Source organism: Erythrolamprus reginae, chromosome 11, assembly GCF_031021105.1.
Source record: "Erythrolamprus reginae isolate rEryReg1 chromosome 11, rEryReg1.hap1, whole genome shotgun sequence".
In the NCBI taxonomy this organism is placed as follows: domain Eukaryota; kingdom Metazoa; phylum Chordata; class Lepidosauria; order Squamata; family Dipsadidae; genus Erythrolamprus; species Erythrolamprus reginae.
In genome coordinates this window covers 23,426,828-23,454,191 of record NC_091960.1, presented here as the reverse complement: position 1 = coordinate 23,454,191, position 27,364 = coordinate 23,426,828, and the positions used below count along the sequence as shown (strand labels likewise).

General features: G+C 42.3%; 1 protein-coding gene across 3 annotated transcripts; it reads right to left on the bottom strand.

The window, feature by feature from the left end:
- Positions 1 to 250: 250 nt before the first annotated feature.
- Positions 251 to 27,364, bottom strand: GJA4 (gap junction protein alpha 4). 3 transcript variants are annotated; one of them, XM_070763890.1, is made up of 3 exons: positions 27,348 to 27,364; positions 12,246 to 12,406; positions 251 to 3,510 (listed from the first exon to the last, which is right to left on the bottom strand). In XM_070763890.1, exon 3 carries the CDS (start codon positions 3,502 to 3,504, stop codon positions 2,455 to 2,457), a length of 1,050 nt encoding a protein of 349 aa, XP_070619991.1. In that variant the 5' UTR covers positions 3,505 to 3,510; positions 12,246 to 12,406; positions 27,348 to 27,364; the 3' UTR covers positions 251 to 2,454. The 3 variants fall into 3 exon arrangements, with proteins under 3 accessions (XP_070619991.1, XP_070619992.1, XP_070619990.1); XM_070763891.1 differs by lacking the exon at positions 27,348 to 27,364 and adding an exon at positions 12,652 to 12,670; XM_070763889.1 differs by lacking the exon at positions 27,348 to 27,364 and having other exon boundaries at positions 12,246 to 12,514.

The following is a 27,364-nucleotide window of genomic DNA, read 5'->3' as shown; positions in this document are numbered from 1 at the left end:
ATACTTATTTAATCAAATGTATTTATTTAATCAAATTTATAGGTTGCCCTTCTCCACTGGACTCATATATAATAATATTCAAATAATATGTTCTGTTCTCTATCTCTGGAACCCTGCAAATACAAGAACGCTCATTATAAGAGACTTAGTTAAGTCTTCAATATTTAATCATTTGAATCTTGGAAAGGAAGCATTCATCAGGACAATTCTATACAGGCTGCATGATGTACTATTGATCCACAGGACAGTCTTGCCAATTGTTCATTTTATTTATATTAAAATATATATTTTATTAGAGAGAGAAAAAACACACAAGACAGAAACACAGAGTGCATATCCATAGACCCCCTCATCTTGCAAGTGTGAACGTTGGTTATGGTGTTTGTAAAGCCAGATTCTTAACAGCCACATTGATCTGAGACATCTCCATCAAAGGCAAACAGGTGGGTTCTCTACAACCAACAATATCCTTTTCACAGTTTAGTTATCAGAAACAGTTCAGTAGAGATGGGGGGGGGGGAGAGCTCCTTGCCCTCCTATCTCTCCCTATCACACTTTGCTCTTGATTGAAGCTGGAGAGCGATCCTATATATGTTTTTTTAACCATCACAAGCTTTTCATCTGCAGTTTCCAGAGCCTGGATTTTTGCAGTTCCAAATACAAACCCTCCTTTGATTTAATCCAGAGAGAGGCAGGATCTTTTTCAAAAAGGTTGACACAGGAGCATTTTATTTTATTTTTTAAAGAATTCACATTACTTTCCCATTACAGGAAAGATTGTGGTTTCACACAAAAAGATCCAGCTTGTGCTTACTGCTCTGTGATGTGAAAGAATTAAAAGAGACAATTAAAAAAAGAAGATACAAATAGGCAGGAGAGAGATGGACCACTGCAACCATTCACAAGGATACACAATATAACACAATATTGACCTCAAACATAATCTCTGTTTGGCAGAACTCTGCACAAATAATGATTGCAATGAGAAGGATGGGTGAGCAGCTATGCTGGATAGCTTTCAATATTTAGAGAGTATTGTCAGTGGACAATTTATACTGAGTAAAGTTCAGATAACACAATGGTCTTTTTTTGTCTACAAAGGAATGTGGCTTCACAGAACCATCAGAATGAAGTTCTGGTCCATTTAAAACCAAGATAAATGTGTGCCTGCTGCAGCCTTTCATAATTTGGTATCTTCCAGATGTGCCAGGGTCTCACTGCCCAACATCCCAAATTCCAGCGTGGCTAGAAACCTGGGGACCTGTAGTCCCAACAGGGTCGAAGGGCATTTAGCTTGTGGAAGGTCAATCTCCAAAAAAGGGTCCCAATGGGATGAGAGATGGAATGACATAACCAAGGAGACTGAGAAACGGGAGTTAATTTATGCTGTGAACAGTTTTGATTCAAATTCTCCAGGTTCCCCGTTGAAAGGGGAAAAGTGCAGACCAAAGGTTCACCCAGTGTCAGTGGACACAGAAATTGGGAGTTTCAAATACGGTGTGATTGAAAACGGTGCTTTTCTACTCTGTTAGATGGAAGACATTTATTAAGTAACTTAGAGCAGTGTTTCCCAACCATGGCAACTTGAAGATATTTGGACTTCAACTCCCAGAATTCCCCAGCCAGCGAATGCTGGCTGGGGAATTCTGGGAGTTGAAGTCCAGATATCTTCAAGTTGCCAAGGTTGGGAAACACTGACTTAGAGGACCTAAGTCATATCAGCTTTATACTTAAACAGGAATCATATTTAATAAGATAGCATCAGCAACAGCAATTATTCTCCCTAATGCCTACTTGGAACAATATGCAAACGGCAGATGAGCCGCAATGTTTAATAAGTAATCAGAAGTTGGACAACTGCAACATGAAAACAAATCTGCTTGACAAATGACTTTCCTCACCTAAATTCACATGTCCGTTCCTAAAAAAAGGTGACCTACCAAAGAAGTTCCTCCTTCCGCTTATTCTTGCACTTACTTCCCAAATTTGAAACCCAGTTTGGATAGTCCAAGCTGGTTTCTCTTCTGCCTACCCTCCTCTCTGTTTGTGATCCAGTGTCTGTTTTTCCAGCTGTGAATCACAAGACTCTCCAAAGTACGGACCCAACCACTTGTTTTTTTCCCCAGGAATCAACATTTAGCACTCCATCTTAAAATGCCCATTAAATAGCCACTTCAATAGCTTCTATGAGTTTGTTCCGTGTATCTTTTTACACCTTTGTTGGATCCACAAGTTCACTTTGCGCCCATCTTCAAGTCCTGGCTTTCCCCTGGGCAGTAGAATACTGTGGCAAAAACTTGGGAAGCCCCCTGGGAAGAATCCTGAGGCCCAGCCTCTTTCTTCCATGGTAAGGAATCATATTGGAGGCTTCCATGTGAAGAGACCCTTTGAGAGAAACCTGCTTACTCTCAAGGAAACCTCCATGGAACCTAACACCTCAAATGGCTGTTTTTGCTAGACGTACTGTTTTTTAGAAGCACTGCTACTTGGGCGGCTGGACTGTTTTTCTGGAGCGAGATGGATTTCTGAAGCGCCCGTTGCAAAGAGATCAGGAGGACCAATCTGGTTTTGCAAGGCCAGGGTTTCTTCTGTGTTGTAGTTGGCCCAGTTCTGCTCACTGGAGAGCTTGTTGTATCCCAGGTAGGGTGGAGCATGCCTGTCTGACATGGGGAGGTAGAAATAGGGTTTATCTGGCGGGTAAGGCCCCGTTGGCATTTTACCAATGCTGTTGGCATCGAAGGGTAGAGGCGGAGCAGAAGATGGGGAGCAGCAGTCACTGTCCTTAACCCTTTTGACCAGGTGCTTGCAAAAGAGATGGAGAAGCTCCAGAATGTTGAGGACAAGGGAAATCAAGCCCATTACCAGCATGAAAATGATGAAGATGGTTTTTTCGGTGGGACGGGACATAAAACAGTCCACGTGGTGTGGGCATGGAGAACCTTGGCACACATAGTTTGCATGCATGACAAAGCCATACAGGTACCACTGTCCAAGCAGAAAGCCTGCCTCAAAGATGGTCTTGAAGATCACGCTGACGACATAGGTCCACATCAGAGGCCCACGGATTTTAATTCGGCCATCTTCAGCCACGCAGATCTTGGCCATCTTCTTCTCCACTGCCATCAACATCGCTGCCGCCTTGTAATCTTTGTCTTGCAATGCCCGGAGTTCGCTCTCCCGTTCCTTTAGTTTCTCCTCTTGTCGGGAGAGGTAGATGATATGGCCCAGATAGACCAAAGTTGGGGTGCTGACAAAGAGGAATTGCAGCACCCAGTAACGGATGTGGGAAATAGGGAAGGCATTGTCATAGCAAACGTTGGTGCAGCCAGGTTGCTTGGTATTGCACACAAAATCGGACTGCTCATCCCCCCAAACGGACTCCCCAGCTAGACCCAGGATCAAGATTCGGAAGATGAACAGGACCGTCAACCAGATCTTGCCGAAGACTGTTGAATGCTCCTGCACCTGGTCCAGTAACTTCTCCAGGAAGCCCCAGTCGCCCATCCTGTGCTGAGGACAGTAAAGAAGTAGAGAAGGAATTAACAAGGGATCTATCATCATTTCATAAGAGGTTCCCACCACCATTTAAGATCTAGGTGAGCAAACATCCTGAATTGAGTATTACACTGGCTCCTAGGAGGCCTTCAAGATCTCCAAAGGAAGACAAGGCTATTGAATTAGGACATAATTCACTCCAGCCAATTGCTGTGAAAACCCATTCCCTTCCCAACAGAGATGGGCCCATACAATATCCTCAGTCCATCCAAATTGTGGTGTTTGCACACTATTCTTAATTTAGTTATTGAGGAAACCCTAATCTAAATTACACTAGTAAACTGCAAAGCCACAAAAAATACCCTATTTTTCAGAATATAACACACCTCCCCCCCAAAAAAGAGGCTGAAAATTTGGGTGTGACATACTCCAAAGGAAGCTTTTTTTTTTAAGCTTGTCCCCCAGCCCTAATCAGGTGCTAAGGATCTTCCCAGCTTGCAGGCTTGTTTTCATTCATACCTTCTCTGAAGAAGTTTTTTTTTCTAGCCCTAAGTCTTTGCAGGGTTGTTTTCATTGCTACTCCTTGCAAAGATGATTTTTAAAAAAAAACCAAACCAGGGGATAAAATAATACGCTAAAGCTTACCAGACTAAAGATGCAAGCTAGATAAATATTTGGTAGGTAGATTCCTTACCCCCACCCTATTTTCCTCCCCCAAAACTAAGGGGGTGTTTTATACTCTGGAAAATACAATAACTGTGGTTAAGACTAGTATCCTATACAAATACTGTACAGATGCATACACTTGCAATTAATTTAAATTGAGGTGTTGTGGGAACACAGAATATAGGTGAACATAATTTGAGGATGCGGTTAGAGTTTAAAACTATACTGATAGTTTACCTAGCAACAGGGAAAGTGATGACACAGAAGAGTGTTTTTGTGCATCTGTGTTTAGGTCAAAAATGATTTGAATGACTTCCCTACCGTATTTTAAAAACACAACACATGCATACTTGTCATAAACTCTTAACTCTATTGGGCTTAAAAGAAGAAATGCTTTTCTCAACAGTCGTGCAGAAAACTAAATATGTAGATGGGAATGATAGAAAGGATATTGTTTTTTAAAAAAACAACAACAGAGGTACATAAGGGATTGTCACAGAGAAGGAAGGGAGGTTCACCTATTCTATAAAATATCTGAGTGCAGGACAAGAAGCAACGGGTGGAAGATCATTAAAAGAGAGGTCCAACCAGGAACTAAGGAGAAATGTCTTGACAGTGAGTCCAATTAACCAGTAGAATGACTTGACTGTAGAAATTGTGGGTGCTCCATCACTGAAGAGTTTCAAGAAGAGACGGGATAATCGTTTGTCAGGAATGCTTGGACATGGAGTTTTTATTTATTTTATTTATTTATTTATTTTGTCCAATACAAATTGAAAGTTAAGGAGAATAAAAACGTGTACAGTAGTAGTAAATATCAGGGAAGGGATAGAAGAAGAGATATGAGAATAGAATACATCAACGAAGAGTACAGAAAGGATATATGGATGGGAGAAAAGATATATAAAATATAGGAGAGACAATTGGACAGGGGACGGAAGGCACATTGTACTAGAAGAACTTCAAGATCCATTCCAACCAGTGAAGGACTACCAAACTTTTTACTACCACACTGTGGGCCTGGCTTATGCAGGAAGCCTCGCATTTTCCTTCAACATCTTTCAGTGCAAATTGGGTGCTCTGGGGTAGAGTTCCATTTTTGCTACCCCATTGTGTGTCCCCCCACCAATCCGGGCAGTAGCCCACCCCTGATTCCAACCCTAATATTTTATGTTCCAAGTCAAGCAGAAGCACTCAGGAGAAGTCCTTTAACAACACTACAGTCAGAGTGGGATTCAGCAAGGTCTGAGCAGTTCTGGTGAACCAATAGCAAACATTTTGAGTAGTTCTGGAGAACTGGTAAATATCACCTCTGTCTGGCCCTGCCCCATCTATTCTCTGCCTCCCAGCTGATCACAAGGAAATTGGGATTTTGAAGTATCCTTCCCCTGCAGTGGGGGAGGGAATGGGGATTTTGCAGTATCCTTCCCCTGGAGTGGGGGGATGGGGATTTTGCAGTACCCTTCCCCTGGAGTGTGGTATCCTTCCCCTGGAGTGGGTGGTGGTGGTGATTTTGTGGTATCCTTCCCCTGGAGTGGGAAGGGAATGGGGATTTTTCAGTATCCTTCCCCTGCAGTGGGGAGGGAATAGGAATTTTGCAGTATCCTTCCCCTGGAATGGGCTGGGAATGGGGATTTTGCAGTATCCTTCCCCTGGAGTAGAAAGGGAATGGGGATTTTGCAGTATCCTTCCCTGGTCAGGTCCACCAAGCCACACCCAAAGAACCGGCATTAAAAAAATTGGATCCCACCACTGACTACAGTGGTTGGCTCAGTAATGGGTTTCTGGTTACCCAGTCCAGTGCACAGTTCTGGTAGGAAATTCCAGGATGCAAACACATCTGTGCGTCCCCAATGCACGCACATATGCCCCCACATCAGATTTGGCTTCTGTGCATGCATAACAAGTGAACTCTTGTATGAGGATGCTCGCCCGAGTGAGATATTGGCGATTTTGGTGCAGAAGCAAAAATATTGGCAAAAATTGCTAAAAATCTTGCTCTTGTGCCCATCCTCACATGGGAATTCACTTGCTGCACATGCACAGAAGCCAAATTTTGCGCCGATGGGCACACGCACGCTCACCAGATGGCACACACCCATTACGCCCTCAGAGGGTGCATCAGTAGTGCCAAAGATGAGCGGCCCTTCACTAGGTTGGCCATGACCTAATTTCTGAACAGGAGCATCTGCAAACAGCTTCAGGCAAACCACTTCACAGCAGTCTGTCAACAGGAAAGTGTTTCCCTGTTCTGGTACTAGATGCGTCAGGCCTGAACCCTCTTATTCTCCTGTGATTTCGGCCAACCAATTGTTGGAGTATAACCAGATAGGACAGCTGGATCCAGCCTTGCTCCACTTGGCCTCCTCTAAAGGTGACCTTTTATTGACTTTTAAAAAAATTAAAATATGAGTTACAATAATATGAGACAAACGTATAGTATAAAGCTATAGAAAAGAAAAAGAATGAAGGAAGGTACAAAACAAGTGAACAAAAAAGAGAGTACATAGAGAAAAAAGAAAAGAAAAATGTATTAAAAAGTGGCTTCCAATCCTCCCTCCCCCGCCCCAGTGCTTACAGATTAATTTATTGTCTTCCCATTTTCTGCCCTTCCTAATCATCAAATCCATTAGCCACTTGGGTTTTTTACCTACATATAGGACTTTACTTTTCTCTACATTGAATTCCATTTTGTTAAATAGGGCCTAGAGTAGACACTAGGTAGGGTAAGGCAAAGGGGGGGGGGAAATGAATGTACAGTATATATATATGAATATATATATAAACTGGGTGAAGCCAGGTATCTTGGAATCTTTGTGGATAACCAGCTAAACATGAGCCAACAGAGTGCAGCAGCAGCCAAAAAAGCCAATACAATCCTTAGTTGCATTAACAGAGAGATACAATCAACATGAAGGCAGGTACTAATTCTATTCTATAAAGCCTTAGTAAGACCACATCTGGAGTACTGCGTCCAGAAAAAAGTGCAGAGAAGAGCAACCAGGATGATTAGTGGGCTGGAGACTAAAACATACAATGAACAAATGCAGGAACTGGGCATGTCTAATTTAATGAAAAGAAGGACCAGGGGAGACATAGCAGTGTTCCAATATCTCAGGGGTTGCCATAAAGAAGAGGGAGTCAACCTATTCTCCAAAGCACCTGAGAGTTGAAAAAGAAGTAATGGGTGGAAATTAAACAAGGAGAGAAGTAACTTAGAACTAGGGAGAAATTTCCTGACAGAAAATTGATCAGTAGAAAAACTTGCCTCCGGAAGTTGTGCATGCTCCAACACTGAAAGTTTTAAAGATGTTGGATAACCATTTGTCTGAAGCGGGTGTAGGGTTTCCTGCTTCAGTGAGAGGTTGGACTAGATGACCTATAACAGGGGTTCCCAAACCTGGCAACTTTAAGACTTGTGGACTTCAACTCCCAGAATTCTAGGAGTTGAAGTCCACAAGTCTTAAAGTTGCCAAGTTTGAAGACCTCTGACCTATAAGGTCCCTTCCAACTCTGTTAATCTATATCTTAGTGCTTGAGTTGTTTCCATATATTGATGTTTGTTTATGTTAAAAAATGACCAGCCTTCTTTAAATAATCAACAATATTTTTTACTTTTCTTTTTCTATTCTCAAGGATCTCTCGATATGAATTACAATTTAGGATGGCAATATTACATAACCAGGGTTTTGTTTTTTTGTTTTTTTAAAAATCTAAGTTGAGTACAACATTGAAAAAGAACTGCTACATCGTGTCGGAAGTGCGCGCTTTGTGTGTGCACACCCCTATCATGTGCATGTGCAGAGAGTTGTTTCCAAGTCGCTTTCAGGAAATGGCGAATGGAGGTCTGGTTTGGGGGTGTGGCCAGCCAGCCATTGGTGCTGATTCAGCAAGCGGGGGGCAAATTCCCGCCTCCGGTACGGGCGAACTGGTCCAAATGGGCAACAATCCACCAATGGTATATATGTCTGTGTACACAGACACACATACTTCCTTCTCAGCCCTATGCATGATCTGTGTAGGGGGCCTGGCAGTTTGAGGGTCCTGAGCTGAACCTCAGGTGTTCCTAGCACTGTACTTTTCTGAATGTCTGAATCTAGTGCTGATGTCATTCCTGGTATCTGTTGGATTCCCGGCTTAGGAGTCACAGCCTACCGACATTGGGACCACTTTAGCCTTAACTTTTCACATCCTTCCTAGTGCCTCCTTTAAAACCTGGTCCTTCTCCAGCTTCTCACAATTCCTTTTTACCTGGTGCTGAGGTTGCTTGGCACCTCTACGCCGATCCCCACTGCTGTCGTGTGGTTCTTGTCTACTAATCCCATTAGCAATAACAATATCACCTAGATTTATATACCATTTCATGGTGCTTTTACAGCCTTCCTAAGCAGTTTACAGAATCAGCATATCACCCCCAACAATCTGGGTCTTCATTTTACCCACCTCGGCAGGATGGAAGGCTGAGTCAACTTTGAGCCAGTGGTGAGATTTGAACTGCTGAACTACAGCTAGCAGTTAGCTGAAGTAGCCTGAAGTTGCTGCGCCACCCCGGTTCACCTTAATTGATTGAACACATATGCAGGAGAAAGGGGGGGGGGAGAGAGAGATGGAGAGAGCGAGGGAGAGGGAGAGAGAGAGAGGAAAGGAGGGAGAGGGAGGGAGGGAGGGATAAATAACAATATCAGAGTTGGAAGGAATCTGCTGATCTTTCTGATTGAAAATCTCTATGTCTTAGCCACTGAGCCACCTAGGGAGGGAGGGGGAGGGAAGGAAGGGGAGGGAGGGAGAGAGAGAGAGAGAGAGAGAGAGAGACTCTAGCATCCATCAAAATGTTACTTTACATGACATCACCAATATCAAAGTAGAAAGTGCTGAGATCTGTGAAGGAGAGAGAGAGAGAGAGAGAGAGAGAGAGAGAGAGAGAGAGAGAGAGAGAGAGAGAGAGAGAGAGAGAGAGAGAGAGAGGAGAGAGAGAGAGAGAGAGAGAGAGAGAGAGAGAGAGAGAGAGAGAGAGAGAGAGAGAGAGAGAGAGAGAGACTCTGCAGGAACTTCCAAAGTGAGTAAAGCAGGTGAGTAACTAGAGAACAACCCCATCCATCAGCCCTGGCTGTAGAAGTCCAACTGTGAATCCAGAACCAGCTTCCAAAATTCCAAATGGGTACTAATTCACCCCCATAACTTAATGTGCCCCTTTACTGGATCATCTTTAGGCACAGAGCATCCAATAAATGCTGAGTTTTGAAAGCCGTGCCAAAAGAAAACACAGAATAAGGCAAAATTCCATGTATGGGTCTCAGGCACTCCGAGTACAAATTCTATCACGACCCTCTAACTTTGTCAGCTTCAACTTGATATAGGAGAATTACATCTTTTGAAGAAAACAGTACAGACTGCAAAATGGCTCACATTTCCAAAGGAAATTCTGGAAACCAAAAGCTGTTCCTTTGCTCTATCTTCCGGAAGGGTTCTATAAATATCTTTCTTTTTTCAGAAATGGTTGCGTTTACAGTTCGCTTACAATAAGAGAAACATTTAGGTGCTGCAAGGCTGTCACTTTTGCCGAGAACAGTCAAACAAAACTGGCCTTCTGAAATTAGAAGTAGCATTAACTCTGGAGTTAAAAAAAAGAATGTGCCTCTGTACGTGATCAGGAATAATAATAATAATAATAATAATAATAATAATAATAATAACAACAACAACAACAAAGATTTTAAAGCAATCAGTGATTGTAAAAATCTCCTTTCAAATAAAGTTGCATGTTACCTAACTTAAATATGTATGTATATGTGTGTGTATACACACACATTTGAACAGCAGCAGTTCATCAAACCAAATAGCTTGTTCTTCCCTATAAAGTACAGTGGTTGGAATTGGGCATGTCTGATTTGATGAAAAGAAAGTGTAAGGGAAGACATGATGGCAGTGTTCCAATATCTCAGGGGCTGCCACAAAGAAATGGGAGTCAATCTATTCTCCAAAACACCCGAAGGTAGAACAAGAAGCAATGGATGGAAACTAAACAAGGAGAGGAGCAACTTAGAGCTAAGGAGAAATTTATTGACAGTTAGAACAATTAGTAAAGTGGAACAGTTTGCCTCCAGAAGTTGTGAATGCTCCAACAGTTTTAAGATGTTGGATAACCATTTGCCTGAAGTAGTGTAGGGTTTCCTGACTAAGCTGGGGATTGGACTAGTAGACCTCCGTGGTCTATTCCAACTCTGTTATATTTCACTGTTACTGTTCCTTGTTTTCTTGCTTTGCTACAGCCCTGTCTATATCTCCCATTTTTAAAAATAATAATAATAAAAAAATACAGAAGCAGGATTCAAATCTCCAACTGCCCAAACATTGCTTCATTTGGCATTGAAAGGATTAGCTTTTAAAATCTCCCACCGAGAAAAGAAGAGAGTCATGATAATCTAAGGGATAGTAAAAAACCAAATCTGGTAATTTATGTCTTTCAATAATGCCCAGGACTTACAAAGCGTTAGTGCCTGAGGGTGCCAATTGCTTTGGTAAAAATAGGAATAAACAATAAAAACTATATCCTGGGGTTTTGTTTTGTTTTTAAAATTTTCCTCTGCTTTTAAAAAAGGCTTCCCTGTAGACAAGCTTTTCCTAACAAAAGTGATAAAATAGCCATTGGCTGTCTAACACATCTGTACAACCAGGAGGCAGAAGACAGTTGGAAGTATTAGCATCCTGAATCAATTTGTTGGGTTTTGATGATCCTAGCTGTACTTGGGCTAGGAAAAAAATCAGGAACTCCATGCTTGGTCTTAAGAGAATTCCTCTGAGCATGAGTACCAGCTGTTCTCTCATAAGTCTATGAGGACTAGTAACTTCCTTTTAAAGATCCAGCAAGCTGAGCATGGAGTCTGTTGAGATAGAGACCAGAAAAAGGTACGGAGAAAGGCAACTAAGATGATTAAAGGCTTGGAGACTAAAACATATGAAAAAATGATTGCGGGGATTGGGTTGTGGCCAGGGGTGGGCTGGATGGGGAGTTGGAATGCAGTGGGGTAGCAAAAATGGAGCTCCACCCCAGAGCCCCCAATTTGCACTGAAAGATGTTGAAAGAAAATGCAGGGCATCCTGCATAAGCCACGCCCACAGTGTGGTAGTAAAAGATTTGGTAGCCCTTTACTGGTTGTGGCTAGCCTGGAGAAAAGAAGGACTAGGGGGAGACATGATAGCAATAATCCAGTATCTGAAGGGCTGTCACAAAGAAGAGGGAGTCAACTTATTTTCCAAAGCACCAGAAAACAAAACAAGAAGCAATGGATGGAAATCTAGGAGAGAAGCAATTTGAAATGAAAGAGAAATATTCTAACAGTGAGAACAATTAATCAGTGGGACAGTTTTGCCTTTAGAAGTGGTGAGTGCTTCCATCACGGGAGGCTTAAAAAAAAAGGCTGGACAGCCACTTGTCTGAAATGGTATAGGATGCTTGAGAAGGGGATTCTGATTTAGAGAAAATTAAACACCTAGGCTTGCTATAAAGCAGGGGTCCCCAGACTTGGCAACTTTAAGACTTGTGGATTTCAATTCCCACAATTCTGCTGCTGCTATGATGACTCTTTAGGAAATGAAAAACTTTCTCTGTTCTCTCTTCTGTGGCTATGTTCACCCAACATGCTGAACCAGTTTTATCTTAACCAGTTTAGGGGGAAACACTGCATAAGGCCTTGAGTTGTTAGCTACCCCAGTGGACTAGGTTCCCATAAGATTGGGTTCACCCTAACTTCTTAGACACCTACCTATAGATTCCCTTAACTAGAGGTCTTCATACTTGGCAACTTTAAAACTTGTGGACTTCAACTCCCAGAATTCTGGGAGGTTCTGAGAATACTGGGAGTTGAAGTCCACAAGTCTTAAAGTTGCCAAGTTTTAAAAAAATACCCCAAATCTTTACCTTTAAATCTCAAAATGGAACAAAGACAGTGGTGCCAAGGTGAAATAGCTTTGAAGCAAACAAAGGTGAAAATTAGATTTACAATTATTTCCTTAAATCATAGCACCGCCTCCAAGACTTTCAAGTTTAGGGACATTTAACAAAATTTGAAGATAGTCTTACTCACCAACAATCAAGGGGATTTTCCTGACTTAAAAGTCCTCATTTAGGAGTTTTTGTCTCCTAATTTTCTTGGTATCAGCTGGGTTCCTGAAGAGAAACTGCAGAGGAGCTCAGATCCAGGATGGGAATATAACAAATGCTGCTGGAATTCCGGGCACTTGCAGACTGTTATGAAGAGCAAAGAAGGGGAAAGTTTATTATAATAACCCTTGGATGAGTTAACAGAAGGGGAGGAGTTAGAGGAAACGAGTCAGGGAAGAGGAGGAGGAAGGGCTTGGACTAGCAGAGCAGCTGTTGAATATTCTGGGGTTTTTTTTTCACCCACAGCTGATTGGACATATGGAAAGAAGGAATAGCTAAAGATGACTTCACTTGCCTCCTGGCTGAAAGGACTTAACACAGCAACTCACCTCGCACAGGTTGTGTTCACACAACCCATGGAAGCAGGTCCATTAAAGATGCAGAAGTAAATTTGCATATCATTCTAACGTTTCTTCAACCGTGGCACCTTTAAGAGGGGGGGATTTCAACTCCCAGAATTCCCCAGCCAGTTGAAATCCATCCATCTTAAAAGTACTGAGTTTAAAAACAACAACAACAATATATTGCTTTAGAATTTGTTTGAGGATAGGGATCCTCAAACTTGGCAACTTTAAGACTTGTGGACTTTAACTCCCGGTATTTTCAGAACTTCCCAGAATTCTGGGAGTTGAAGTCCACAAGTCTTAAAGTTGCCAAGTTTGAAGACCTCTATAGGTAAGTGTTTAGGAACGTATGGAATCTATAGGTAGGTGTCTGGTGAACCCAGTCTTTTGTGAACCAATCCACTGGGGTAGCTTGCAACTCATGCAGAGTTCCCCCCTAAACTGGTTAAGATAAAACCCAGATCAGCATGTTGGGTGAACATAGCCACAGAAGGGAGAGCAGAGAAAGCTTTTGATTTCCTAAAAAGTTGTAATAGCAGCAGCAGGATTGTGGGGCGGTGGGAGAATAATTGTCCGGAGCCTGGCTGAAGAAAAAGGAAGTAGAGGAAAACAGCAGAGACTGAAATAACAATTGGGGCCTCGGTTGCCGCAGCAATGCAGGCCAAGAGCAATAGAAGGGAAATCCTGCACGGGAAGAATTCACTAGCACCTTGCAAAGCGTGGGAATCAGGAGCAGGAAAATGTGTGCATGTGTGTGTGTGTGTTGGATGTATAATGTGTTTGTGTTCGGGCAGGGAATCCCTGCAATCTTTGGGGAAGAGAGTGAGGAATTCCAAGCAGAAAAAAATCAATATAAAATCATCTATAACATTGACAATCTGCATGCAGAAGCAGCCGCCTGATAGGAGAAATGGCCCAATAAGGAGAAAAGTGGCCTTCTTAAGTTTGAAAATGGACTCTCAGAAGGTCGGCAGTTCAGCACTTCAAATCCTTAGCACCAGTAAAAGAGTGAGCTCCGGTTACTTGTCCCAGCTTCTGTCAACTCAGCAGTTCGAAAGCACATAAAAAATGCAAGTAGAAATTATCTATAGCTGATAAAGTAACAATAGACCGAAGATAAGAACCAACTAAGGACAATATAAAACTTACCGGTGCATAAAATGGAAAATAACATTGAAACACATTTAATTTATTAATTGATAGTTAGACAATCGAGGAATATCTATAAGTATTTAGGACACTTATAGCAAGCCACTAAAAGGCTGTAGGAACTGATAGTCAACAGAAAGGTTTATGTTAAATGTATTGTATTCAAACTTATACTGATACACTTTTGTATAATACTGTATTTACCTTTTTTGTGAGTGTTAGTTTTGTAGTAGTTTTGTGTGTTATTGTTATGTACTTGTTTGTCTTTTTATGTTTATATTTAATAAAGACTATTTTAAAAAAAAATAGGGACGTGGTGGCTCAGGGGCTAAGAGGCTGAGCTTGTTGATCGAAAGGTCAGCAGTTCAGCAGTTCAAATCCCTAGTGTCACTTAACAGGGTGAGCTCCTGTTACTTGTCCCAGCTTCTGCCAACCTAGTAGTTTGAAAGCACATGGAAAATGCATGTAGAAAAATAGGGACTACCTTTGGTGGGAAGGTAAGAGCAATCCATGCGCCTTTGGCATTTAGTCATGCCGGCCACATGACCAGATAGACATCTTTGAACACTGGCTCTTCAGCTTTGAAATGGAGATGAGCATCGCCCCCTAGAGTTGGGAACAACTACCACATATGTGCAAGGGGAACCTTTACCTTTACTTTTTAATAAGGGAGTATTGGCGATTGAACTTTGGGTCATAAGTACCTTTTGCAGAGGGATCCATTGTATTTCCCAATGGTCATTCAGTGACTGGTTGTAAGTCAAGGACTACCTGCATACTAGGGGAGGGTGGGTAGGGACAAAAGAAAGACATGTCGAGCAGCAGAATTAAACTGCGGCACAAAGTTCAAAGTTGGAGAAGAAGTTTAAGTTTTATTAGATTTGTATGTCGCCCCTCTCCCAAGATTCGGGGCGGCTCATAACAACAGCAATACAATATACAAAGTACAAATCCAATATAAGTTAAAAGCAATTTAAAACCCATAAATATTAAAAAAAACAATCATTACTACACAATCACGCCATTCTCATATATTACAGTCAGAAAAAGGTGGTGCTTGGGGGACAAGATAGTTATTACCCCAATGCCTGGTGACATAGATAGGTCTTCAACATCTTGCGGAAGGCGGGAAGAGTAGGGGCAATTCGAATCTCCGGGGGAAATTGATTCCAGAGGGCTGGGGCCACCACAGAGAAGGCTCTTTCCCTGGGTCCCGCCAAATGACATTGTTTAGTCTACAGGACCCGGAGAAGGCCAACTCTGTGAGATCTAATTGGCCACTGGAATTTGTGTGGCAGAAGGCGGTCCCGAAGGCGCCAAAGAGCTTGACGCATCTGTCTTTCTTTTGTCCGTCCCCCGTCCCTGCCATCAACAAGCCAGCCAGCTAAATCAGTTTGGCTTGAAAGCAGTGGGGAGCAGAGACCCCTGAACTAAGGGGGGGGGAAGGAGAGCTAGATGGGGCTCCGGAAGCACTGCGGCCCAGGGAAGCAGCCGGGCAAGGAGTTGGGAGCCCAGCTAGGGAGGCAAAAGGAGGCAGCTCGTACTTGGCACTGACTTTGATGGGGCTGACGGGCATGGAAGAGAGCGGCTGCAGGTATTCTGGGTGCAGGAGGTGACCGCTGTGGGAAGTGAGGGACAATGCGTGGGGGATTAAAAGTGGAAATCCTACTTTGCGGATTTCCTTTAATTGTGGGTGGTCCTGGAACGTAACCCCTGCGATAAACCAGGGAACACTGTATTTGTCTGTCTAGCTCTCATCTCTCTCCCTCTCCCTTCCCCCCTCACCCCCTCCCCTCCCTCCCAATTTTACACCATCTACCTCCCACATAAGGTAACTCTGGCTGGCTAATTCACTTTCATGTTTTATCACACCAACATCCATTCATTCTCAAACAGAAATTCTCTCAATTCTTTCCCAAAGGACTTTTCTTACCATCTAAGCTGGGATTGGCCATTTGCTTCCCCCTGAAAATAAATACTGACTTTTCTCAGGGCTGAATGATATTTTCTTGGGAGGGAGGGACATCCAGGGGATTGTGTCAAATCATTTATGCTGCTTGGGCGCCCACACCTTGGAACCATGCTCCCTTCAAATGCAACTGACCTCAACAACATCTTCCTCAGCCTTAGCAAACTATTTTCCTCAGATGCTGATTTTGTTCAGGGAAGTTTCTTACATCATCGAAGTCTTGGAGGTGTTCCTGGAAGCCTTCGTCTCTTGGATAGCTTGCAAGTCATGAATAAAGTTATGTTTATAGAAGAAAAATACTCCAGGGATGGACTGGATGGCAGCTGGATGCCCATTTATAGCAGTTCAGAGCCAACTGAAGAAAGAGACTGATACCTTATCGTAACCCCAGCTGTAAATCAAGATGTTGTGTCATAACCTTGATAGTGAATGATTGAGCAAGTCAGAATAACGCTCAACATCAAAATCTATGCTGTGGGTCAAGGCTGGGCTGCACTTGGGCCAAAATGGAAGCTCTGTTCCGGCCTTCAGAGATCTGGATCTCTTCAGATTTTGGCACCACCAATTTCCACAATCTTCCATCAGCCAATAGGCCGCTGAACAAGAATGTTGAAAGGTATCCTACCAATGTATCTGGAAGGCTGTTTATTTAGCTGTTAAATCTTTCTTCTCTCTTCCATTCAATTGTATCCAATTCCCAGAAATCGCTAAAGTTTTCTTGGCAAGGTTTCTCAGTAGCGGTTTGCCATTGCTTCCCTCCTAGGGCTGAGAGAGCGTGGCTGGCCCAAGGCCATCTTGTGGCTTTGTGCTAAGGTGAGACTGCCAGTTTCTGATCTGATAGTTTAACCCACTGGTGGCGAACCTTTTTTTACAGAAAGATATTGATAAAATGGAATGGGTCCAAAGATGGGCTACAAAAATGGTGGAACATAACACTTATCAGGAAAGACTTAATGAACTCAATCTGTATAGTCTGGAGGACAGAAGGGAAAGGGGGGACATGATCAAAACCTTTAAATATATTAAAGGGTTAAATAAGGTTCAGGAGAGAATAGGAAAGTGAATACAAGAACAAGGGGGCACAATCTGAGGTTAGTTGGGGAAACGATCAGAAGCAACGTGAGAAAACATTATTTTACTGAAAGAGTAGTAGATGCTTGGAACAAACCTCAAGCAGATGTGGTTTCGTAAATCCACAGTAACTGAATTTAAACATGCCTGGAATAAACATATATCCATCCTAAGATAAAATAGAGGGAATAGTATAAGGGCCGACTAGATGCATCATGAGGTCTTTTTCCGCAATCAATCTTCAATGTTTCTATGGTTTGTGTGTCATAAAGGGTGTGGGGGATGTGTGCTAAAAATGTCTGAATGGGCAAACTGGAGGTTTTTGCACTCTGGGGCTTTAGGAAGCTTCCCCGAACCCTCCAGAGTGCAAAAAGCAGCACAATGGCGAACCAGAAGTGTGTTTCCCCAAACTTCCAGCTTGTCCATTGGGCAATTCCCTGAAGCATCTGGAGGGCGAAACGGCCTTTGCCAAGGCCGAAAACCAACTTAGCATGCACATGGAGCTGAATTCAATTCAATTCAATTTATTAGATTTGTATGCCGCCCTTCTCCGAAGACTTGGGGCGGCTCACAGAATAAATGTAAAACAAGCATATACAGCATAACAAATCTAATACATATTAAAATGTATGACTAAAAACCCTATGTAATGCACCATCCTGCAATACAATCACACCATGCATCACATTTATTGGTCAGAGGGGCAAGGTCTAATTGCCTCAAGCCTGGCAACATAGGTGAGTTTTAAGGCTCTTGCAGAAGGCGAAGAGGGTGGGGGTAGTCTGAATCTCTGGGGGGGAGTTGATTCCAGAGGGCCGCCCCCCCCACAGAAAAGGCTCTTCCCCTAGGCCCCATCAAACAACATTGTCTGGTTTTATTTATTTATTATTAGAGTTGAAAGGGACCTTATAGGTCATCAGGTCCAACCCCCTGCCTAAGCAGGAAATCCTACAGCACCCCAGCCAAATGGCAGTCAAGTCTTCTCTTGAAGTTCGGGAGTTCACAACCTCCGCTGGCAGGCCGTTCCACTGGTTGATCGCTCTGACCATCAGGAAGTTCTTCCTTATCTCAGGTTGAATCTCTCCTTGGTCAGCTTCCAACAATTGTTCCTCCTCTCCATGGCAACCCCTTAAGTACCTGTATACAGCTATCAAATTCCCCCCTAGCCCTTATTTTTACTAGACTATCCTTGTCCCGTTCCAGCAACCTCTCCTCATATGGCCTGGTCTCTAATCCCCTTATAATTTTAGTTGCTCTTTTCTGCACCCTTTCCAGAGTCTCTATATATCTTTTGAAGTGTGGTGACCAGAACTGGATGCAATACTCCAGGTGCAATCTGAACAGGGCATTATAGAGTGGTATTATTACCTCTCTGGTCTTGGAGTGTATCCCCCCTGTTCATGCAGCTTAGGATTGTGTTGGCTTTTTTTAGCCGCTGCTGCACATTGCTGGCCCATGTTTAGCTGGTTATCCACCAAGACTCCAAAATCCTTTTCGCAGTCACTCATGGTGAGTATGGTTTCACCCAGTTTGTATGTATGTTTTGAGGTTTTTTTGCCTAGGTACACGGTTTTACTTTTCTCTACATTGAACTTCATTTTGTTCATTTCGGCCCACTGTACAAGTCTGTCTAGATCTTTCTGTATCCTGAGCCTATCCTCTGGGGTATTGGCCACTCCAGCCAGCTTGGTGTCATCTGTGAATTTAATTAATTCCCCCTCTATTCCCTCATCTAGGTCGTTGATAAATATGTTGAAGAGTACTGGGCCTAGGACTGATCCCTGTGGTACCCCGCTGCCTACCTCTTTCCATGTGGACTTAGTCCCATTGAGGGCTACTCACTGGGTGCGATTGGTCAGCCAGTTTTCAATCCATCTTGTTGTGTTACTGTCGATCCCACTCTTCTTTACTTTGGATAGTAGAAGGTTGTGGTCCACCTTGTTGAATGCTTTGCTAAAGTCTAGGTATATTATGTCCACTGCGTTTCTCTGGTCAATTGATTTGGTCACAGTGTCGAAGAATGAAATGAGGTTGGTTTGGCATGATTCATTTCTGATGAATCTGTGTTGGCTGGTGGTTATTAGGTTGTTCGATTCAAGTTGGTGGGAGATCTGTTTCTTGATTATCTTTTCCAATATTTTCCCGGGAATAGACATTAGGCTGATCAGTCGGTAGTTTCCTGGGTCTATTTTTTTGCCTTTTTTGTAAATAGGGACCACGTCGGCTTGTTTCCAATCATCTGGTAGGTCTCCTGTGATCCAGGATTTTTGAAAGATGTGGTACAGAGGTTCAGTGATGACATTGGCTAGCTTCTTTAGGACTCTGGGGTACAGTCCATCTGCTCCTGGTGATTTGTACTCATTCAGTTCCAATAGGTGGTCTCTTACTGTATTTTTATTTTAAAGTAGTGTTTTGTTCCAGTTTTGATTTCTGCAGCTGTGATACAAACTCGTTGTTTTGTTGTTTCTTTGGGAGTAAAAACAGATGCGAAAAAAGTGTTGAGCAGTTCTGCTTTCTCTTTATTGTCCACTACTTCTGTGCCATCTCCTCTTTTTAGTGGACCAACTGCTTCCTTGATTTTTTGGGGAGGTGTTTATGTGTTGGAAGAAGCTTTTTTTATTGTCTTAGACTTTTGTTGCTCGGCTTAGTACATTTTTTTGCTGTCCTGTTTTTTTCTTTGCAGATTCTGGCTGTTTGTTGGTAATCTGCCTTGGTTATGTGCCCTACTTTCCATTTTTTGTATCTGTCTCTTTTTTCATTCAGTTTGTTTGTTAGGTCTTTGTGTAGCCAAGCTGGTTTCTTTTTGGATTGTGTGTGTTTCTTTTTCATCGGGATAGCATTGTTTTGGGCTTTTGTGATCGTGGTTTTTAAGATTTCCCAAGCCTCTTGCGTGGTTTTGCCTTTCAGGGCTGTTGTCCAAAGGACCACTCTCAAGTTTTCTCTGAGTTTATTGAAGTCTGCTTTTTTTAAAATCTGAGATTTTGGTGTTGTTGGGTCTAGTTGGTTGTGTTGCTATTATATTGAATTTGAGGATGTTGGTTGATGGGACCTGGAGAAGGCCGACTCTGTGGGACCTAACCGGCCGCAGGGATTTATGTGGCAGAAGACAGTCCTGTAAGTAATGTGGTCCAATGCCATTTAGGGCTTTGTAGGTCATTACCAACACTTTGACTTGTGACAAAGTCTCGTGTGTCCTCAGATATGGCTCCGCATGCCACCTGTGGCATACGTGCCATAGGTTCACCATCATGGCCTTAACCACTACACCAAACCGGCTCTCTAATTAACATCATTTATGATTAAAAAAAAATTCCCGAAGTACTTTTCTGAGAAATTTCCAGGGATTTTCCTGCTCCGCACCCCTTTTGGTTTCTTTTTCAGCATCTATGCTTGGAAAAAGGGGGAGAAATTTTCACAGCCATTTGATGCTTCTATCCCTTTATTTCTTAGGAGTAGCTGCTGCATTATTGGAATATTTCAAAGGGAGCACTGCCATCTTTTGGAGATGAGGTGCAACTGCAAATGCACCAGATTGCTCCAAAAAAGCCAAGCTAACCTTCTTATAATACATAAGATATATTAGCCATACAGTAGGAGTACAACTTACGACTTAGGAAAAAATAGTTCATAAAATTGGGTTGGTCACATGACTGACCTGCTTTATGACCATGATGGGCAGGCTCCCTTATGTTCATAACTTGAGGACTACCTGTATCTTCCTGCAAATTTCTCAAAGGTACTGGGTTTTATTCATTTTAATTTCTTCATGAAAATAGCCTCACTCAGTTACTTTTATATTTTTCTTATTGCCTTTGGAAAGGAAAAGAGAAAAAATATCCTTCACCAGATAAAACTATAAATATAAATTCTTTCAGGACATGTGGAAGATTGTAAGGTAAGATGATAAATGCATATCTTTGGGTATATTATAGTTAGTGATGGGCGAACCCAATGGTGTTCAGGTTCGGCAAGTTCGGACGAACTTTGTGCAAAATTCGGCCGAACCCGAACTTGAACCCGAACCCAAACTCGAACGGTTCATGGCACCAAAGCTCTACCCCCAGAATCCCATCATTTTTTATTTTAATGGATTTTTTAATTTTTATTTATTTTTATTTTTACGAAAAAGGACACCTCAGTGGCACTGCAAGCAAAGGGAGGTCCTTTCACATGAAAATAAAAACTTTTATTTTTACGTGAAAAGACCTCTCTTTGCTTGTGGCGCCGCTGTGGCGTCTTTTTTCATAAAAATATTATTTTTTACATGAAAAGACCTCCCTTTGAAGGAGCTGGGGAATCCCTCCCACAAAGAGATTCTGGGGGCGGAGCTCTGATGTCACCTATACCGGCAGGTTGCTAAGGACGCCAAAGTGATCACTTCCTGGATTCCATGGAATCCAGGAAGTGATCACTTTGGCGTCCTTAGCAACCTGCCGGTGTACGTGACATCAAAGCTCTGCCCCCACAATCTCTTTGTGGGATTCCCCAGCTCCTTTTGTGCCTCCCTCCCAGCCTCCTACCGGCTGACAGCTCCCCAGTGTTTGCCTTCCTCCGCTGCCACCGGCGCCTGGCTCCTCCTCCTCTTCTCAGCAGAGGACACCCAGGCAGTGGCTGTTTGCGGTGTTCGGCACGAATGCTGAACTAAAGCACGAATTTTTTTAAAAAATCGGGTTCGGGTCCGGCATGCCAAATACCACAAAATTTGGTATGGACCTGAATTGTGCAGATTCGGTTCGCCCAACACTAATTATAGTATATTATAGTTTTAACTGTGATTTGCCAAATGATTACAACTGGTTTTATATCATCACCGGTTACAGCAAACCACCTTCCCAAGCTGAAGGAGATCAGCAATTGGCAGATGACCTGATTGTGTTCTACTGCAGGTTTGAAAAGAAACCACAACCACTTATCTGCACAACCTCCATCCCAGACACACCAACAACAGCTAAATCTTCTACAACTGAACCCATCCCGTTCGGTTTACAACCCCTAGGGATCACAGAAAAGGACGTGAAAGATCTATTTCACAGACAGAAGCCTGGAAAAGCACCAGGCCCGGACAAGATAACTCCTTCTTGCTTAAAAGTCTGTGCTGACCAATTGGCCCCCATCTTCACCCAAATCTTCAACAAATCACTAGAATTGTGCTATGTTCCTTCCTGCTTCAAACGCTTGACTATCATCCCAGTGCCGAAGAAGCCCTCCATCAAGGAAAAGAATGACTACAGACCAATTGCTCTAACATCTGTAGTTATGAAAACCTTTGAAAGGCTAGTGATGTCCCACTTGAAAACCATCACAGATCCACTGTTAGACCACCTGCAATTTGCATACCAAGCAAATAGATCAACAGATGATGCTGTCAATATGGCTCTACACTACATCCTTCAACATCTTGAATCTACAATGACCTACCCTGGGGTCCTCTTTGTAGACTTCAGTTCAGCATTCAATACCATCATACCGGACATTCTCTTAACCAAACTAAATCAGCTAGTGGTACTTGAACACACTTGTAAGTGGATCACAGGCTTCCTAACAGGCAGGAAGCAGCAGGTGAAGCTAGGAAAAAATCACACCAGATACATGTACAATTAGCACAGGTGCCCCCCAAGGCTGTGTACTCTGACCACTTCTCTTCTCTCTATACACTAATGACTGCATCTCAAATGATCCATTTGTTAAACTACTGAAGTTTGCAGACGATACAACAGTGATCGGACTCATTCGAGACAATGATGAATCCGCATACAGACGGGAAGTTGAACAACTATCTTTGTGGTGTGATCAGAACAATCTAGACCTGAACACACTCAAAACCGTATAAATGGTAGTAGACTTTAGGAGAAACCCTTCCATCTCTCACAATACTAGACAACATAGTATCAACAGTGGAGACCTTCAGATTTCTAGGTTCTATCATATCTCAAAACCTAAAATGGTCACCTAACATCAAAAACATCATCAAAAAAGCACAACAAAGAATGTTCTTTCTGCGCCAGCTCAGGAAGCTCAAACTGCCCAAGGAGCTGCTGATACAGTTCTACAGAGGAATCATTGAGTCTGTCATCTGCACCTCTATAACTGTCTCGCTTGGTGCTGCAACCCAACAGGATCGACACAGACTTCAGAGGATAATCAGAACTGCAGAAAAAACTATTGCTACCTACCTGCCTTCCATTGAGGACCTGTATACTGCACAAGTCAAAAAGAAGGCGGGGAAAATATTTACTGACCCCTCACATCCTGGACACAAACTGTTTCAACTCCTACCCTCAAAACGTCGCTACAGAGCACTGCACACCAAGACAACTAGACACAAGAACATTTCCCCCCCGAACGCCATCACTCTACTAAACAAATAATTCCCTCAACACTGTCAGACTTTCCACTAAATCTGCACTTCTATTCTACTAGTTTTTCTCATCATTGCTATCATCCTTTTCCTCCCACTTAGGACTGTATGACTGTAACTTGTTGCTTGTATCCTAAGATTTTTATTAATATTTATTGTTTCTTCATTGCTTATTTGACCCCTATGACAATCATTAAGTGTTGCACCACATGATTCTTGACAAATGTATCTTTTATTTTATGTACACTGAGAGCATATGCACCAAGACAAATTCCTTGTGTGGCCAATAAAATTCTATTCTATTCTATTCTATTCTATTCTATTCTATTCTATATGTTGTATCTAACCATGGTTTGTCAAGCTAATTGACTGGGTTTGCACTGTGCATTTTGCTTATAACTGAAAACCTAGCCAATATAATTTTAAATAGAATGTTTTGGACTTCAACCTTCATAAGGTCAAGCATGATAAATCTCAAGGGATGATGGGAGACATAGACCAAAGCATCTGGGCTGCACTGAGTGGCCTAGTGTTGATTTAAATAAACAAAAAGAAAACCAGAAACCTCTTATAGAACACATACATATATAAAAATAACCACAAGTAAATGAAAAAGGGGAAAGAGGAAAGAAAAGAAGAAAAGAAAGAGAAAATCTAGAAAAGTATATATATAATATATTCTCTCTCTCTCTGTGTCTCTCTCTCTCTCTGTCTTTCTCGCTATCTCTGTCTCTGTCTCTGTCTCTGTCTCTCTCTCTGTGTGTGTCTCTATCTCTCCCTCTCTGTCTCTCTCTGTCTCTCTGTCTCTCTGTCTCTGTCTCTCTCTGTCTCTGTCTCTCTCTCTCTATCTATCTCTGTCTCTGTCTGTCTCTGTCTCGCCCCCCTCTCCCTTTCTATCTATCTATCTATCTATCTATCTATCTATCTATCTATCTATCTATCTATCTATCTATCTATCTATCTATCTATCTATCTATCTATCTATCTATCTATCTATCTATCTATCTATCTATCTATCTATCTATCTATCTAAAATAAGACCAAATCACTTGGAAATTCACCTCCCTGTTTATCTGTCAAGGAAACAAGATTCCAAATAATGAAAATGCTTCCATCTCAATGTTACTTAATTTCAAAATCTTCTTCTTCCTCCCGCTCCTCCTCCTCCTCCTCCTCCTCCTCATCATCATCATCATCATCACCATGTTTTCATAAACACCCAAACTCTTCAAAGGGCAATACATTTTTTGCCAATCCAGTGTTTTGCAGAAATTCTGGTTTTAAAAATGCTAAGTGAAGTCATTTTTAAATTATTTGTAGCCAGAAGGTGGTGCTAAGAACACATGAATAAAAGTCTAACCTTCTGAAAAGTTAAGAAATATTTTTAATATTTTAAATATTTTTAAGAAAAGACAGCGCAATGTTTATGGAGAGTCTCAAGTCATCCAGATCGTGGTTGAACCGTAGAAGCTTTTTGGATGAGAAGCGAAACATCTTCAATGGAAAACCAAACAAAGTTCAGTTGCCTCTTGAAAAAGCACCTTTGGGACATTAAAGTGCAAATTAATGCGTCCATGTCTCCATATTTGTCCCATATTTCCAACATACATTTAGGTAACCTTCATTTTTAAGAACTAATGCTAGTAATTAACATGCCAGTTATCTGTTAATTATGCTTAGACGTCAGTCCAAAATAATAGTAATAAAAAACTCAGAAATCTGGACAATATTTGATTTTTAAGGCTATGCTTTCCAGGTGGGTCAACAGAAGCATAAAGTTGAGAACATCTTTTATTTATTTATTTATTGGATTTGTATGCAGCCCCTCTCTGAGGACTCGGGGTGGCTCACAACATGTCAAAAACAATATACCATATACATATCTAAAAATCCAATTAATATTACTAACAAACTTTTAAACTCTAATAAGATTTAAAATCATCCATTACCATTCACACAGTAACATTAATACACTTGTCGGCCATGGACTAGGGTCTAATGGCCCCAAGCCTGGCAGCATAAATAAGTCTTTAAATTTTTACAGAAGGTGAGGAGGGTGAAAGGACCACCCTTTGCTTGCAGCGCCGCTGCGGTGTCCTTTCATGTAAAAATAACAATGTTTATTTTTACGTGAAGACCTCCCTTTGAAGGAGCTGGGGATTTCCCTCCCATGAAGAAATTTCAGGGGCGGAGCCTTGACGTCACCAGCAGGTTGCTAAGACGCCAAGGTGATCACTTCCTGGATTCCATGGAATCCAGGAAGTGATCACCTTGGCGTCCTTAGCAACCTGCCGGTGACATCAAACCTCCGAATGACGAACGTGACCCTGAACTTTGCACAAAGTTTCAAAAAAATCTGGGTTCGTGTTTGGCATACTGAACTGTGTGGGTTCAGTTTGCCCATCACTAAATGGGAGTGAGAAAACTTTAGCCAAGACACCTAGTTTGATGCATTTGATCCACAGGTTTTACAGTACAGTGTGGCCTTGTTCCTTTTCCCATCAGTTACAGTCAAAACAGTCTCTGTTTTGCTTGCTTGAAACTCCATCCCCAATAACACTTGAAGAAAGAAGTAGAAGAGAATAACCAAGTTTATTTATTTATTTTATTTATTTATTCGATTTTTTACGCTGCCCTTCTCCTTAGACTCAGGGGAGGCTTACAACATGTTAGCAATAGCACTTTTAAACTGAGCCATTTTACCCACCTTGGAAGGATGGAAGGCTGAGTCAACCTTGAGCCGGTGATGAGATTTGAACCATTGACCTGCAGATCTAGCAGTTAGCTTTAGTGGCCTGCAGTACTGCACTCTACCTGCTGTGCCACCTCGGCTCAAGTGGGAAAAAATTGAGCTGCGCGTGCAGCTGCACATCTCCAGCATGTGTGAGTGTGTGTCCAAGTGAGATTTTGCTTCTGCACATGCGCAGGAAGACTTGTGCATGTGAGATTTTGGTGAATTTTTTTTGCTTCTGTGCATGCGCAGAAGAAAAAATCATCGAAATCTCCCTTGTGAGTCTGACGTTCATGTCTCTGAGTGAGATTTTGCTTCTGCACATGCGCAGGAAGCAAAATCTTGTGAGGGGACATGCGTGAGTGTGTAATTTTGGCATTTTTTTTGCTTCTGCACATGTGTGGAAGAAAAACAATTGCCAAAATCTCTCTTCCATGTTCCCTCGCAAGACTTTACTTCCTGCGCATGTGGAGAAGCAGAATCTCCCTTGGATGCAAATGCACGCCCACCAGAGACACAGAGTGGCACCTGCTGAGCACCTGTAGTGGCAGGAGCAGCAATCTCCGCCTGCCTCCAGTGGTGGAGCACTCACAACCTCTGGGAGAAGCCACCATTTGATTCATTATTCGCATTGTCTGAAATGCATCCAGTAGTTTCAGTTGCTCAGACTTGCCCTCTTTAGGCTTAGCGCGATGAAAGGAGTCAGTGTTTCTCAATGTTAACAAAAAGGATTTATGGGTAGTGATTTCTGACAGTCTCACAATGGGTGAACAGTGTGGTCAGGCGGTAGGGAAAGCAAGTAGAATGCTTGGCTGCATAGCTAGAGGTATAACAAGCAGGAAGAGGGAGATTGTGATCCCCTTATATAGAGCGCAGGTGAGACCACATTTGGAATACTGTGGTCAGTTCTGGAGACCTCACCTACAAAAAGATATTGATAAAATTGAACGAGTCCAAAGACAGGGTACAAAAATGGTGGAAGGTCTTAAGCATAAAACGTATCAGGAAAGACTTAATGAACGCAATCTGTATAGTCTGAAGGACAGAAGGGAAAGGGGGGACATGATCGAAACATTTAAATATGCTAAAGGGTTAAGTAAGTTTCAGGAGAGAAGTGTTTTTAATAGGAAAGTGAACACAAGAACAAGGGGACACAATCTGAGGTTAGTTGGGGGAAAGATTAGAAGTAACGTGAGAAAATATTTTACTGAAAGAGTAGTAGATGCTTGGAACAAACTTCCAGCAGACGCGGTTGGTAAATCCACATTAACTGAATTTAAACATGCCTGCGATAAACATATATCCATCCTAAGATAAAATACAGGAAACAGTATAAGGGTAGACTAGATGGACCACAAGGTCTTTTTCTGCCATCAATCTTCTATGTTCCTATGTTGGCTCACCCTGTGTGGACTTCAAC

Bases quoted from the DNA above. Each gene is read 5' to 3' on its own strand.
- GJA4 (XM_070763890.1), bottom strand. From the start codon at position 3,504: ATGGGCGACTGGGGCTTCCTGGAGAAGTTACTGGACCAGGTGCAGGAG.